The sequence below is a fragment of the Haliotis asinina genome, chromosome 4, assembly GCF_037392515.1.
Source record: "Haliotis asinina isolate JCU_RB_2024 chromosome 4, JCU_Hal_asi_v2, whole genome shotgun sequence".
Taxonomy (NCBI): Eukaryota; Metazoa; Mollusca; class Gastropoda; order Lepetellida; family Haliotidae; genus Haliotis; species Haliotis asinina.
Window position 1 is genome coordinate 46336251 of NC_090283.1, and position 15942 is coordinate 46352192.

The window sequence follows — 15942 nt, forward strand, 5'->3', positions numbered from 1 at the left end:
CTGGGTTTGGTCTGGCAACGGAAGCAAAGCCTTCCGTTTGTACTGAGCTCTGGACCATTTTCTTTGCATCTGCAAAACTGATGTTTTGTGTAAACTTTATTCTGTTAATGGCCATTTGTTGTTTCCACACAGGACATTCTTTAGAGAAAGATGGGTGATCCCCTGCGCAGTTTGTGCACTTTTTAACATGGCTGTCACAATCTTCTGTTGTGTGTGTTTTTTCACTACAATGAGCACACGCAACAGACAATGTGCACGTGTTTACACCATGACCGAATTTTTGGCACTTGAAGCACCTCAACGGATTTGGAATGTATGTATCAACATTGAGATTACATTACCCTGCCTTAAGTGACTTTGGAGCAGTAGGCGATGAGAAGGAAAACAGACATGTGTTGGTTTTTATGGTTGTGTTGTTTTTACGGGTTGAGAAGCGTTTGACATATAGTACACCCTGATCTCTCATCTCGGAAACGATATCTAGGTCAGACATGTCTGCCAGCAATCGATCACGATCTCGCACTATTCCCTTACTTGTGTTGAGTGTTTTGTGGGCCGTGACAGTAACCGGAGTACCAACAAAAGTGTCGATATTCAAAAGGTTGGTTGACTGTTGCTTTCTGCCACACTCAATCCACAGCGCACCAGAACGTAATCTTCAAATGTCCTTTACTTCGCCAGCAATGCCTTGGATACCTCCAAGTGCCAAACTAATCGATTATTGATCATGCGTTCCATGGTCTTGGAAACAAAGTTAGTGAGTGAAATTGGTCGATAATTTGAAGGATCGGTATGATCACGTCCGGGTTTAGGAATTGGAACAATTATAGCCTCACGCCATCAAGAAGGAAATTCACCAGATGTCCAAATAGTATCGAAGATGTTTAAAAGTGTCTCTAAACAGGATTCTGGCAAGTGAGTGAGTGAGTGAGTTGATATTTAACGTCACATCGGCAGTATTGCAGCCATATTGTGACGAGAGCATTCTTAAAAATGGAATCTATGCACATGATAAAAACCTGTCGACGAAGGACAGTAAAACAACTAGAATATCACAATGAGAAATAAAACTAGCGTGAAAAGTTAAAACTAATATCCCTATTCAGACAACACAATATAAAAACAGGCTATATAGATCACCAACAACTGAAAGTAGATCACCATACTAGGGGCCATGGGGACTTACAGTACTTCTGCTACCTGCATGGTCCCTAGCTGGATTTACACCATCCTCTCAGCTGCTGGTGATTGTATGCAAGATTAGCCACAAATTAAAATGACAGAAATACTACGACTAAAAAACAGGAAGATCAAATTTGACTTCAAATGTTTTGGGACTTACGTACCCTCTCAGGAGGACATAATTTTACAGTGCTTTAACCCCCCTCGAGGATACAGCCACTAACACTCTAAGTTCCTAATTTGAAATTCCAAGCATAAAATATTTATATATTTACAATTCATTTAGCAAATCTAATTCTTTTAAAAATGCAATAATTAAATGAGAACTAACTTTATTAAAAAGATCCTTCAAAGTTTTTGAATAAAAATATTTATCCCTTGTGATGGAATATTCAACACAGTCAAGCAGGACATGCTTTCATTCTTTCATCACAAGGGATACAAAACGGAGGATCTTCACCTTTTAATAGATACTATTATAGATACTATAATATACCTCGTATGGCCAATGCGACATCGTCGCATAATGACCTCTTCAAATCTGGACTGACAACCCAAGTAAGTATAACCGATATAAGGTTTTATTTCATGTAATTTATTGATACCTACCTGGGTGTCCCACTTCTTCTGCATCAGATCACGGATATAAGATCTTATTATAGCTTTACAATCAGAGTATGGAATAAGAAGTGGTGTCACAGATTTGTTGAGTGCTGCCTTAGCAGCAAGATCGGCCATTGTGTTACCAGAAATGCCTACGTGACTAGGTAACCAACAAAAGACGATGTCGTATTGGCCAGTAGCAAGAGTATTATACAATTCAATAATTTCAATTAGAAGCGGATGTTTACAAGAAATATTTTTAATAGCCTGAAGACAAGAAAGAGAGTCGGAATATATCATATACTGCTTACGTTTAGGGTGTCTTTGAATATATTTAAGAGCTGTTAATATGGCGTTAGCTTCTGCCGTAAAAATAGAACTATTGTCTGGTAATCTAGAAGATATTGTTCTGGGTCCAATGACAGTAGCACAAGCAACTGCGCCACCGTCCTTGGACCCATCTGTAAATAAGGATTTATAATTGCTGTATTTATGTTTTAATTGATTATATTCTTGTTTATACTGTAATTCATTCGTTTCTGATTTTTTAAATGTCGTTAATGTTAGGTCAACTTGTGGCCTAACCAATTGCCAAGGAGGGGAAGAAAGAAGACGGGAAGGCGATATACTTTCCAGGTCTATACCGGCAGAAGAAATAAATGGTTTAATTCTGTGCCCAAGAGGTGGAACAAGAGAAGACTTTTTGTCATACAAATCCTCATAAAGCGGATTGAAGACACAGTTATAGGCAGGGTTAGATTCATTAGAATATAATTTAGTAATGTATTGTAATGACAATTTTATACGACGTTGAGTAAGAGATGGTTCATCGGCCTCAACGTAGAGACTGTCAATAGGTGAAGTTCTGAAAGACCCAAGACAAAGTCTTAAGCCTTGATGGTGGACAGAATCAAGAAGTGTAAGGTTGCTTTTGCAGGCTCCACCATATACGATGGAGCCATAATCAAGTTTCGAACGTATGAGTGATCGATACAGATGTAAGAGGGTTGCTTGATCCCCTCCCCATTTAGAATTTGACACCACTTTCAACAAATCAAGTGCTTTCAGGCACTTAGTTTTCAGAGATTTAATACGGGGCAGAAACGTTAGGTGTGAGTCAAATATTAGGCCCAAGAATTTGGCCTCCTTGACAACTTTAATGGGAGTAGCATCTAGAGATAGTTCAGGGTCTTTATGCGGTTTGTATTTACGACAAAAATGTATACAGTTAGTTTTCGATTTAGAAAATTTAAAGCCGTTTTCAAGACACCATTTATCTATTTTGTTCAAACACAGCTGCAGTTGCCGTTCAATAGTATGCATATTTTTCCCACGACAAGAAATATTAAAATCATCCACAAATAACGATCCATCAATTGAATCGTTTAAAACTTTTGATAAACTGTTTATCTTTATACTAAAAAGTGTGACTGACAAAATACTGCCTTGTGGAACACCCTGATCCTGACTGTAATGATCAGACAGGGTAGAACCCACTCGGACTTGAAATTGTCTGTTGTTTAAAAATTTGGCTATGAACTCAGGCAAACGATCTCGCAAACCGAAATCATGTAAATCTCTCAAAATCCCATATTTCCAGGTTGTGTCATATGCCTTCTCAAGATCAAAAAAGATAGACACAGCATGTTGTTTATTAATCAGCGCGTTCTTCACAAATGATTCTAAATGCACTAAGTGATCGACTGTACTTCTGTTTTTCGGAAACCACATTGTATGTCTGCGATAAGGTTATTGGTTTCCAAGTACCAAACAAGTCGATTATTTATCATGCGTTCCATGGTCTTGCAAACACAGCTAGTTAGTGAAATCGGTCGATAATTGGATGGATCCGTATGATCACGTCCAGGTTTAGGTATTGGTACTACTATGGCGTCACGCCATGACGGAGGAAAGTTACCAGATGTCCAAATATCATAAAAAATAATAAGAAAAGTTTCTAGGCAGGATTCTGGTAAGTGCTTCAGGAGTTGATAATGTATGTTAAAAAAGCTTGATCAAGAGCAGTATGGAGTTCATGAATAAAAAAAGTTTCATTATAATGTTCACCATTATCAGAATTGAAATTAATAGTTTTCTTTTCTTGTTGTTTTTAATACTGTTGGAATTTAGGTAAATAATTAGAAGAGGAAGAGTGTTTAGCGAGGGTTTCGCCCAGTTTATTTGCGATATCTGATTTATCAGTAAGCAATTGATCTCCATGTTTCAGATGATGGACACTAGATTTAGTACCTTTGCCTTTAACTTTTTGGACCATGTTCCATACCTTGGACATTGGTGTCCGAGAATTTATTTTGGATACATAATTTTGCCAAGATTGGCGTTTGTTCTGTTTAAAAGTACGCCGTGCTTTAGCATTTAAAATTATAAATTTATTTAAATTATGCACCATAGGATGGCGACGGAAATAATGTTCTGCTTTTTTCCTTGCCTTCCTAGCTTGTTTGCACTCATCGTTGAACCATGGTTTTCTTATGTGTTGAACTGGAGAGGACTTAGGTATACACTCATCAGCTATGTAAATCAGTTCATCAGAAAAGCATTTAATAGCATCGGGAACGTCAATAAAACGTTCAGGTTTAAGTTTTTCAGCACACAGTGTTTCATATAAAGCCCAGTTAGCCTTTTTAAAATTTCGTCTTGATGATGGAGGAACATCAGATGGAGTTACAGCTTTTAATATAGTAGGAAAATGGTCACTTCCACAGAGATCATCGTGGACTGACCATTCGAATTCATTCAGTAGTTCTGAATTTGTCAATGACAAGTCAAGAGCAGAATAGGTCCCTGTACCAGGGTGTAAATATGTGCTGGAACCATCATTATAAATACATAAATCATTGTCAGAACAAAAGTCCTCCAACAACTTACCTTTAGTGTTTGTAGTTACACTACCCCAGAGTGGGTTGTGCCCATTTAAATCTCCCATTATAATACAGGGCTTCGGGAGTTGGTCATACAGGGCTTGAAGATCAATTTTGGCAAATGTCGAAGAAGGCGAAATATAGAGTGAGCATAGCGTAAACGCTACATGTAAAGTAATTCTCACAGCAACAGCCTGCATATTAGTATTTAGTGAAACAGGGCTTTGAATAACGTTTTGTCTGACTAGAACGGATGACCCGCCAGTGGCTCTATCACCCGGAGGTGAAAAAGAATGATATGCATTAAAATGACGAAGGTCAAATGTATCTGTTTGTTTTAAGTATGTCTCTTGGAGACATATCGCTGAAGGTGTAAAATCTTGGACTAATAGCTGTAATTCATGTAAATTAGTCCTCAATCCTCTGCAGTTCCACTGTATAATATTATTGGAATAAACTATCTTTTAGGGGGATTTATTGGGGATCTACCCCGCAGTCTTTTGGAGGGCGACAAGCTATGTGCCCTAGAATGGACGTTTTCAGAAACGTCCATGTCTTCAAGAGACCCGTATTTATTAAACAGTTGAATTTTGTTCTGTGACCCTTTAGGAGCTCTGCCACTTTGCTGTTTTGAAGCATCAGGCTTTGGCTTCGGTTTACTTTTCACAGTGTGTTGACTATTAGCTGTCGATTGAGACTTTGAGTGTGACTGAGATGATGATTTGTGATCAGAAGAAGACTTTGAGGTACTAGGAAGTGATTCCTCAGTCTGTGATGATATAGCAGTGCACAAAGTCTGTGGAGAATCACAATTGACCCAAGTCAAGGTAGTTTGGCACCCTGTGGTTGATGTTGTTTTAGAGCTACACCCCGATGATATTTTTGTTACTGTAGCATAACTTTCCGAAAGTTCAGATCTCTTTACCAGTTTTTTGGCCTCAGAAAAAGAGATATTTTGTGTAAATTTTATTTTATTGATCTCCATTTGCTCTTTCCAAATAGGACACTGTTTAGAAAATGACGAATGGTCGCCTGAGCAATTGGTACATTTTTTATAGTCACTGTCACAATCTTCTGTTGTGTGTGTCTTCTCACCACAGTGAGCACACACAACAGACAATGTGCAAGTATTTACGCCGTGTCCATATTTCTGGCATTTAAAACACCTGAGCGGGTTGGGGATGTAGGTATCAACTGGAATGTTACAGTAGCCTGCCTTCACTGATTTGGGAGCATTAGGACATGAAAAAGTAAACAGATAGGTGTTCGTTTTGATGGTTTCACTGTTTCTCCGAGTTGAAAAGCGCTTGACGAAGAGTACACCTTGATCCTTCATTTCAGATCCTATATCAAGTTCCGACATATCATCAAACAATCGGTCTCGATCTCTAACGATACCTTTGCTTGAATTCAAGGTTTTGTGTGCAGAAACCGTGACCGGAATACCCACGAAAGATTTGATGTTCAGCAAATTAGTTGCTTGTTGCTTTTTTCCGCACTCTACTAACAGGGCACCTGAACGTAAGCGTCTTATGTTCTTCACATCTCCAGCAATACCTTGAATACCCTTGGATACAGCAAAGGGGTTCAACTTTAATGGTGTCTTGTCAGGAGTCTCAATAACAATGAAACGCGGCCAATACTCAATCGATGCAGACGGTCTATGGTCAGTATCAACAGGGTCAATATCAAGTGGACGTTTTGTTTTTTTTGTTGGGCTCTCATAAGCCATGGTTAGTTTAAATGGTTCATCATCCGAGCTCCCCACCCACCACGGAGTATCACAAGGACAATGCTAAAGTAAGCGGGCCTCCAGCTTACAGCACCAAGGATACTCGGATGATATACTCCAGCAGAAGAATTAAAACATTAATAATTCCACCAGATTGGCCCATGAGCCACCGCCTTCTGGGCATACGACTCTAGGCAAAAATATGAATTAGTAAAATTTGAAATTCAGAAGATCCAAAAATCGGCCAAGACCTAATAATATCCATCTTACGATTCTCAAAACTTTGTGTAACATTACATACAGTAATGCTCAGGGCTTGGCGTGACCAGCCGATTGGTTGAACCGGGCCCATTCAACCTCCCGTCTAGGTGAAGTCAGGGCCGAAGTGGTGTGTTGAGCAATAGGAACACTGGTCTTGCTCCCATTGCCCTCAACCACCAGGATCCCCTCCTCCACCGACACAGGGCCGCAACCCACGGCAAACGGGTTGGTGGACCAAATATCCCCCCGGGTCCACTACGGGGGTGTCGGCGAGCTCTTGGCGTTACCCAGCACCCACCACGAGGAGGTCTGGCAAGTGTTTGAGGAGTTGATAATGTATGTTATCAGCTCCTGTAGCAGTATCGTGAGCTTGGTCAAGAGTTTCATGAAGTTCGTGAATAGAAAATAACTCATTATAGTCTTCCCCATTATCCGTGTTGAAATGAATAGGTTTCCTTTCTTCTTGTTGTTGATATTTTTTAAATTTACGTACATAGTTAGAGGAGGAAGAGTGCTTAGCCAAAACTTCACCTAATTTATTAGCAATATCTAAAGGAGCTGTTAATACTTCATTTTCCGTCTTAAGGTGGTGGATGCCAGGTTGATCTCTTGGACCATATTCCATACCTTGGACATGGGCGTACATGAATTGATTTTTGATACATAATTTCTCCAAGATTGACGTTTACTTTGCTTAAAAGTACCCCGAGCTTTTGCATTTAAAATCTTAAATTTATTGAGATTATGGATCATAGGATGGCGACGGAAATAGTGCTCAGTCTTTTTATGTGCCTTCCTTGCTTGTTTGCAGTGATCATCAAACCATGGTTTTCGTATGTGAGGAACAGCAGAGGACTTAGGGATACATTTATCAGCAATTATATTCATTTCATTCGAGAAACATTTTATGGGATCAGGATTGCCCAAGAACAGCTTGGGTTTCAATTTGTCAGCACAAAGAGTGGCATACAATTGCCAGTCAGCTTTTTTAAAATTCCACCGTGACGTTGGACGGATATCAGATGGGGACACAGGTTTCAAAATAGTCGGAAAATGGTCACTTCCACATAGATCATCATGGACTGACCATGTGAATTCACTCAATAATGTTGAATCTGTAAGAGACAGATGTAAACATGAATATGTACCTGTAGGAGGGTGCAGGTAGGTTTCAGAATCATCATTAAAGATGCACAGGTCATTATCAAATATGAAATCTTCAATCACTTTTCCTTTTTGATTCATGGTTGAACTTCCCCATAAAGGAATGTGTCCATTTAGATGACCCATGACGATAAAGGGCTTAGGGAGCTGATCGCATAATTGTTGAAGTTCAAGCTTTTGAAGATTTAAAGAAGGAGGAAGGTACAAGGAACAAAGTGTATAGGTAATCTGCAAGGTAATACGAACGGCTATTGCTTGCAAGTTTGTGTTAAGGGGAACAGGACTATGGATGACGCCCTGTCGTACCAAAACAGAAGCTCCACCAGTAGCTTTATCACCCGGGGAGAATAAGAATGAAAGGAATTATAGCGTCTGAAGTCAAATTTATCGGTATGTTTAAGGTAGGTTTCTTGCAAACAAATTGCTGATGGATTTATATCCTGAGTTAATAGCTGCAGTTCATGTGAGTTATGTTTAAGTCCTCTGCAGTTCCACTGAAGAAGATTCGAATGGCTCATGGGGGATCTATAGGTGATCGTTCACGTGAACGCGAGGAGTAGTTAGTACTACCAGGACGTTCACAGGGTGGGGTGATATCCATCTCGAGAGGGTAAAAAAAGTTATGTAAGTCTACCGGTGTTTCAGTAGGAGTGGCAATCTTTAGTTTTGATTTTCCTCTGTTGTTTCTTCTTGTGAGGATTGGGCACTTCATTTGTTGATTTTGTTGTACCTGATGGTTCAGTAGTTGGGGCACACTGAGATGCTGGAGGGATGTCATGTTGTTGACTATCTGTCGACGTTGTTTGACTTTTTGATGATTTAGAAACAGGCTGAGGGTGTTCCGAGTTTGTCCATGTCAAGTCAGTTTGACATTCTACGGATCTAGTAGAAGCTGAGCGGTAGACAACTGCAGCATACGTTTGTGGTGATGGAGGCGAACGGCTTGCAACAACTTTTTTAGCTTCCTGAAAGGAAATGTTGTTTTGACATTTTACTGTCAAAATATCTTTTTCATGGATCCACGAAGGACAAGATTTTGAAGAAGCGTCATGTGCACCCTTGCAATTTACACAGTTTAGTGCAGCCATACAACCAGTGTTTTCATGATTACCTCCACATGGAGAGCACGCAGAAGGACGATTGCAGAATTTAGAACCATGTCCAAATTTCTGACAATTGTAACACCGGAGTGGATTGGGTACATACACATCCACTCCGTTGTTGAAATAGCCAGCTTTAATGGATTTAGGTATATCAGCTAGTGAAAATGTGAAGAAATAGGTATTTGTTGGAATAGAAGACGCACCATCTCTTCTCATGAAACGTTTCACTGAGGTGACATGCTGTTCAGACCAAATTCTTTCAAGATTTCTTCCTCTGTTATTTCCGCCAGACAAAGAGCTCTGTCGCGAATGATCCCTCGACTAGAATTTAGAGTTCTGTGCTCAGAGACTGCAACTTCAGTGTTTGCAAATGTGGAACATTTCAAAAGGTTGATAGCTTTGCTGTCTCCGCGCACACTCAATTAAAAGGGAGCCGCCTCGGAGACGTGAAACATTCATCACCTCTCCACAAATACCTTCGACAGCTTTCTTCGTTCCCAAGAGTTAGAATTTGTTGCAAGAGAAACATCATCATCAGACGACAATATCTCGGCGTCCAACGTCTTCTTTTTCATTTCGAGTAAAACCAGAATGATTGCGAGCCATGATTATATCAAAGAGATTTGACAACCCTGCTCCCCACCCACCATGGAGTGTCAAGAAGGACGGCATCTAATTGCATCGGGTCTCCAGAATGCAGACACCAGGGATACAGGGATGCTATACTCCAGCAAATATGACATGAATAGCTATATTCGTTTATTAAGTGTATTGTCAGGCTGGTTCTGCCCATAACAATAACTTAAAAACATATAGCGGTCAACATTACTAGATTGGCCCATGAGCCACCGCCTGCTGGCATAGGAATCTAGGCAATATAATATCTTGAAATAATTGGAGTTTCTAAAAGTCAAGCTGAAATAACATATCAAATATGTGCAATAATACCCACTATGCACGGCGCTGGGCATGACCAGCCGATTGGTTGAACCGGGCCCATCCTACCACCCGTCTAGGTGAAGTCAGGACCAAAGTGGTGTGTTGAGCAATAGGAACACTGGTCCTGCTCCCATGCCCTCAACCACCAGGATCCCCTCCTCCACCGACACAGGGCCGCAACCCACGGCAAACGGGTTGGTGGACCAAATATCCCCCCGGGTCCACTACGGGGATGTCGGCGAGCTCTTGGCGTTACCCAGCACCCACCACGAGGAGGTGGCTCGCCACGGGTGCCTCAAAGAGTGTCAGTCTTAGTTCCTGTCGATTTACTGGAGAGGGTACACACTGCCTCAGGTGACGGACAAGATGATCTCAGAGATGTTCATAGGGGTTCATGTGACACGCTGGCCAAGGCAATACCTCATTATGCACGTATTGTGGAAAATTCTGTCTCTGCAAGTCCTTTTGTTGTCGTTCTGAAAAATATCACTTGATCGTGATCATGAACGGTCTTGGATCTGTCACTTCTGCTGGAATCAGTTTATCAATTTCCTGATGGTGGCCTGGCTACAGTCGATGGTTCGTACCAGTGGCGTTGTGAAAACCCCACATTGGTTATACCGATCGCCTTGTGTTGCACTTGCATTATTTTTTTACAAATCTCGTTTGCCCAGTATTGTATATACTTATCCCAAGTTGTTAGATTGTAAACAGAATATTTCACTGACAAATGGTTCCGAAATGTGATTACTGTCACTGTCACGAATCTTATTCAAGTCACGGTTCTGTAACCGTTCATAACTGCATTCTTTAATGCACACAAAAATGTATTGTTTTTAAAACTAATACTGTTATTATTAAACACAGACAACGACAAGATATTTCTCACGACATGATATGTATGTTGTATTTTCAGGTCATTGATGTGAAAGAAGCCATCATGAAGAGGGACGCCAAAACAATGGATTTCTTGCTTGGTAAATTAGTGTTTTCTTTCTGTTAATGAGAAGACTTAATGTGAGACTCCAATACCCTTTTGTCTGTGCCAGTGGTTAAAAAACGTGACCTCACGGCCTCATAATATTCAAGTATATTGTTACGGTTAAGAATTTACCGTGACAACAATTTAAGAAATCCCCTTTGAACCAGCAAAACAGAACAAAGACAAGTCGTTTACGTTCAAATTCGGTATTATTATGCAACAAGAGCAAGGTATACAAAGTCACTATAACAATGCCGATTACAAATACAAAGGGAGACAAAATATAACAATGCCGATTACAAATACAAAGGGAGACAAAATCTAAGTGAATGGGTCACAGAATATAATATATCAAACTCGCCAAAGTCTCAGTACGAGAGGTAATCAACTATGCAGAATGTCAACACAGTGATCGGTGTGACAGCACATAATGTAGGTCAGACGTTGACGGGTTTTCAAGCGTGGCAGTGATGTAACTCCAGCAAAAATGAATGAGTGTGTGTCACCCTCCGCACGGCAACCAGCCTTTACATATATTTACTAAGTCATTTCCCGAAGGTTCGGGCACAAACGAACATCTTCAACACTGTAGAATGCCCTAGAATAAGTCTCCCGGAAGTAGACACATAGAAAAATACGAGCAGATAAATTTTCGGAACACCAGAATGCTCAAAGTCTTGACCAGCTATTAAAACGAAATGTGACCCGTCATATTTAATATTCAAAACACTAAATGTTGTGGCCCAAAAATAATTATTACTTAATTAAAAACACAACTATACAGGAAATACATACTCGTAACAATATCAAAAGGCCAATGTCTCATCACACATGTGGTGACGTGCAAACTGGTGTTGCAGGTGTGGCCAGGGAATTTGATGTTCATATGCTGAGGTTAAGAGCTGTAGACAGATCTTCCATGTTGAAGTGTGAGTAAAGTTATGTTTTACTGTACCATTTACATATTTTGATGTTCAAACCTGTACGTGCAAGTAATTTTAAAAGAATACTAAAACAAAATGGCTGTTTCAAATGTCCATTCATGGGCATGATGAAGGCATGCTGCCTTTGCTGATGCATGTTATTCCTTCCTAGTTGCATCGCTCGACGATCAAGGTATCAGTCAAAGGATTGTCTGACTCAAACTCAACTACTAACAGACTGTTGCCGTATGTATTGATACCGATGCGATCTTTAAAAACAAAGTTGGAACTTAATCATCGTAGGCATCTGCTGCGTATCATACAAACGACCGTAACATTAGTTTACTCTGTCACTCTATCTTGATTTGGTCTCAGTGAGGTAATAGACAGGCATAGACACAATCGTTTTCAAGGAAAGGATGTGAGTGTGGTAGATCCAAGTTTCACAAGCAAAATCATAGTAGAGTTTGCTTATTTTAAGATACCGACTTCATAGAATGGACTCATATACAACTGACGACATTGTAAATGGCTTAATGTATTCGTAGTTTTCGGTTGTTGCAACCCTGCCAATCTATACACGGTACGTAATCCAAGGAACATTTGTCCTACTTGCATTTGTGTGAAACAGTGATAGTTTGGTGGTTTAGATCGCTGTTTTCGTGTCCTGCCAATTTTGTGCCTGACTCTGTAAACGTGACCTCGACTCAACCTGACAAAAATACTGGAACTTATGCGCTAAGCATCAAGTGTATGTCAAACATAACATTACATTAAATATTCCAGATCATCTTTGGCACATTCTGGCTACACATTTTACCAATGCCAACCAAGTATGACTTTGTCCGGTGACAGATGTTAAGGATTACAGTGATTTCGATATCAAGCTGCACCATTTCATTTGGTTACACAAGAACGGTAGGGAAGCCTAATGGTTAAAGCGTACACTCTGCACGCCGGTGACCTGGTGTTAACATAGTATTGTGCAAAATCTACTGTCAAAACAATATCTCCTATAGGAGATATCACTTGATGTCACACAACCGATATCGCCTGTGGAACACAGTTTTGGATCATAAATTAATTTGGAAGTTTTATACATGATCAACTCAATAAAGAAAACAAAGTACAACGTCGTCACTCACCAGCCGCAGTCTGAGGTTCCCTGGGCATGTATCCTCCCATAACGCATACCTCCCACAATGCAGACACTTTAAAACAACACCTGTTATGGTTTTCGGTGCAAACAGACAATACCACTCACGGCAACTGTGCTAAATCCAAACGGATTTAACCAATTAGACAATGGCTTATATTTAGGGTCCGGCGGAACGTACATAGGGTATCCTCACAACACGCAGACCTGTTAAAATAACACTTTTGTGGTTGGTTACATGCCTGATTAGTAGGCTGTACCCATGATTAAGAAAAATGTTTTCACCCTTGTAATGAGTTTTGACAATGTAGTGGGTGATCTTTTATTTCATCAACATCTGAGTGAGTGAGTTAATATTTCACGTCACATCGGCAATATCTCAGCCATATCGTGACGAGATACACTTAAATGAAATATATGTCTATTATGAAACCTGTCAACGGGGGACAGTAAAACAACTAGAATATCATGGATGAGAATATAAAACTAGTAGCTATGCCTAAAACAATTTCTCTATAGAGGACAATACAAGATAAAAATGGGCTATAGATTGCTAACTGACCCTAGCTGTATTTACATCATCCCCTCAGCCGTCAGCAATTTGGAATATCTAGCCATGCAAATAACAAGACACTTATGCTACGATTAAAAACGTGGAAAGTTTGAATTTACTTTGAATGTTTGTGGACTTACGTACCCTTTCAGGGGGACAATAGTTTTACAGTACTTCAACCCCGTTTGAGGATACAACCAGTTATGAATTTAAACTTCCTATAATAAAATATTTATCTATTTACAATTCTTTTAAAAATGCAATGACTAAATGAGAGCTTGTGCTATTAAAAAGATCCTTCAGAGCTCGTGAATTAAAATACTGATCCCTTGTGATGAAATACTCAACACAGTCAAGCAGGATATGCTTGGGCACCCGTGGCGAGCCACCTCCTCGTGGTGGGTGCTGGGTAACGCCAAGAGCTCGCCGACGCCCCCGTTGTGGACCCGGGGGGATATTTTGTCCACCAACCCGTTTGCCGTGGGTTGCGGCCCTGTGTCGGTGGAGGAAGGGATCCTGGTGGTTGAGAGCAATAGGGGCCTGCAACCGTGTTCCTATTGCTCAACACACCACTTTGGCCCTAACTTCACCTAGACGGGTGGTAGAATGGGCCTGGTTCAACCAATCGGCTGGTCATGCCAATCCTTGTTTATAGCACACTTTTTGCACATTCAACATATTGGGAATTGGTTCTTCTGATTATCAAATTCAATACACAAATCTTTGTTACATTTAATTGCCTAGAGTCTAATGCCAGAGGGCGGTGGCTCATGGGCCAATCTGGTGGTATGGACCTCTAAATTCTGAGTTTCTGAGGACTTATGTTATGGGCGAACCAGCCTGGCATTTGATCTTTTAGATTTCTTAGCTATTTATGTCCTTATTTATGGAGTATAACATCCCTGTAGCCCTGGTGTTGCAGTCTGGTTTCCGCTGCAGCATCGTCCATGTTGACACCCGATGCCGGGTGGGGAGCAGGGTTGTCAAATAATATTCTAATACCATGGCTCAAAATATGCATTCTGGTTCATCAAAGACGTATAAGCGGAGACATCTTTCTTCGTCATCCGAATAGGTATCCCCTTTAGTGAATGATTCTTGGCCAAGGGTTTTGGTTATTGCCACTGATGATGGGAGTCCGCTTAATATAAACCCTTTTGATGTTTCCAAGGCCATCGAGGGTGTCTGCGGAGAGGTAAAGAATGTCACTCGCCTCAGAAATGGTTCCCTCTTGGTAGAATGTATACGACAACAATCTGTCAAACTGCTGGGCTTGCAGCATTTTGTTAACAAACAGGTTGTTGTCTCCGTTCATAAGACACTGAATACTTGTAGAGGCATTGTTAGAGTCAGGTCTCATTGTTTGTCAGACATGTCGGAAGAAGGAATTGTGGCCGAGTTAAAAGACCAAGTACTTCTGTGAAGCGTTTCATCAGGAAACAAATGTGATCCAAACTAACACCTACCTTTTGATTTTTTGTATTACAGTACTCCCTAAATCTATTAAAGCAGGATACTGTAATATCGGAGTGAAGTTTATGTACCGAATCCACTCCGCTGTTACAAATGCCTTTAAGTTTGGACATGGTGCAAGATCTTGCACACGCCAGTCTGTATGCTCACGTTGCAGTGGGCCTCATGAGAGTACTGACTGCACTGATACCATCAAGTGCGCCAACTGTAGTGGTGAACATCTTGCTTCGTCTAAATCTTGCCCAAAGTTTGAATATGAAAGCCAAGTTCTAAATATCACATACACAAATAACATCTCTTACTTTGAGGCAAAATAAATAGTAAATACTCCATCTAAGTCTTCTACTGGTCAAACATGTTCAGCTACTGTTTCTTCGTCTGCTCCAACATCTGGTAAGAAATCAGTTTCAACATCCTGTCAGACTGTAATATCTTGGGTGAATGCAACTCAGATAACCTTGGATGACAATCCTCCAATATCACAAGAGTGATATCATCGTCCCAGACAGAATCTCACCCAGAAGCCATGAATTCAACACAGGCAACAAAAGGCGTTGATCATATTTCTAGCAAAGAAAAGAAACAAATGAGGAAAAAGACCAGAGCTCTTCAACATTTAGAAGAGTCTTCACCTTTGACACCATCACTGACGGTTCAAAATCAGTTTGAAGCGCTTGACATGGAGATCACTCCTTCACAAACAGGGTGCAGGAGCGGCGCTACCAAACACGCACGGCCTCCAGTTGAACCTCCCTAGATATTTTTATGACATTAGTACAATGGAATTGCAGAGGCCTTAGGAACAATTTTAACGACCTACAATTATTATTACAAGACTATACACCATCGGCGTTTAGTTTACAAGAGACTTATCTGAAAACTACTGATAGATTTGAATTGCGCCAGTATAATTCATTTCATTCATTCTCACCTGAAGGTGATAAAGCCACTGGTGGTGCTTCTATTCTTGTGAGACATGGTGTAATCCA

The 15942-nt window shown here is 40.4% G+C and overlaps 1 protein-coding gene across 1 annotated transcript in view; it reads left to right on the forward strand.

The window, feature by feature from the left end:
• LOC137281594 (uncharacterized) overlaps nucleotides 1–15942 on the forward strand; it is a 94636-nt gene that overhangs the window by 39554 nt on the left and 39140 nt on the right. The window contains exons 5-6 of the mRNA XM_067812928.1: nucleotides 10783–10843; nucleotides 11709–11777. Of these exons, the coding sequence (XP_067669029.1) occupies nucleotides 10783–10843; nucleotides 11709–11777 (130 nt within the window). The remainder of the gene's footprint in view (nucleotides 1–10782; nucleotides 10844–11708; nucleotides 11778–15942) is intronic.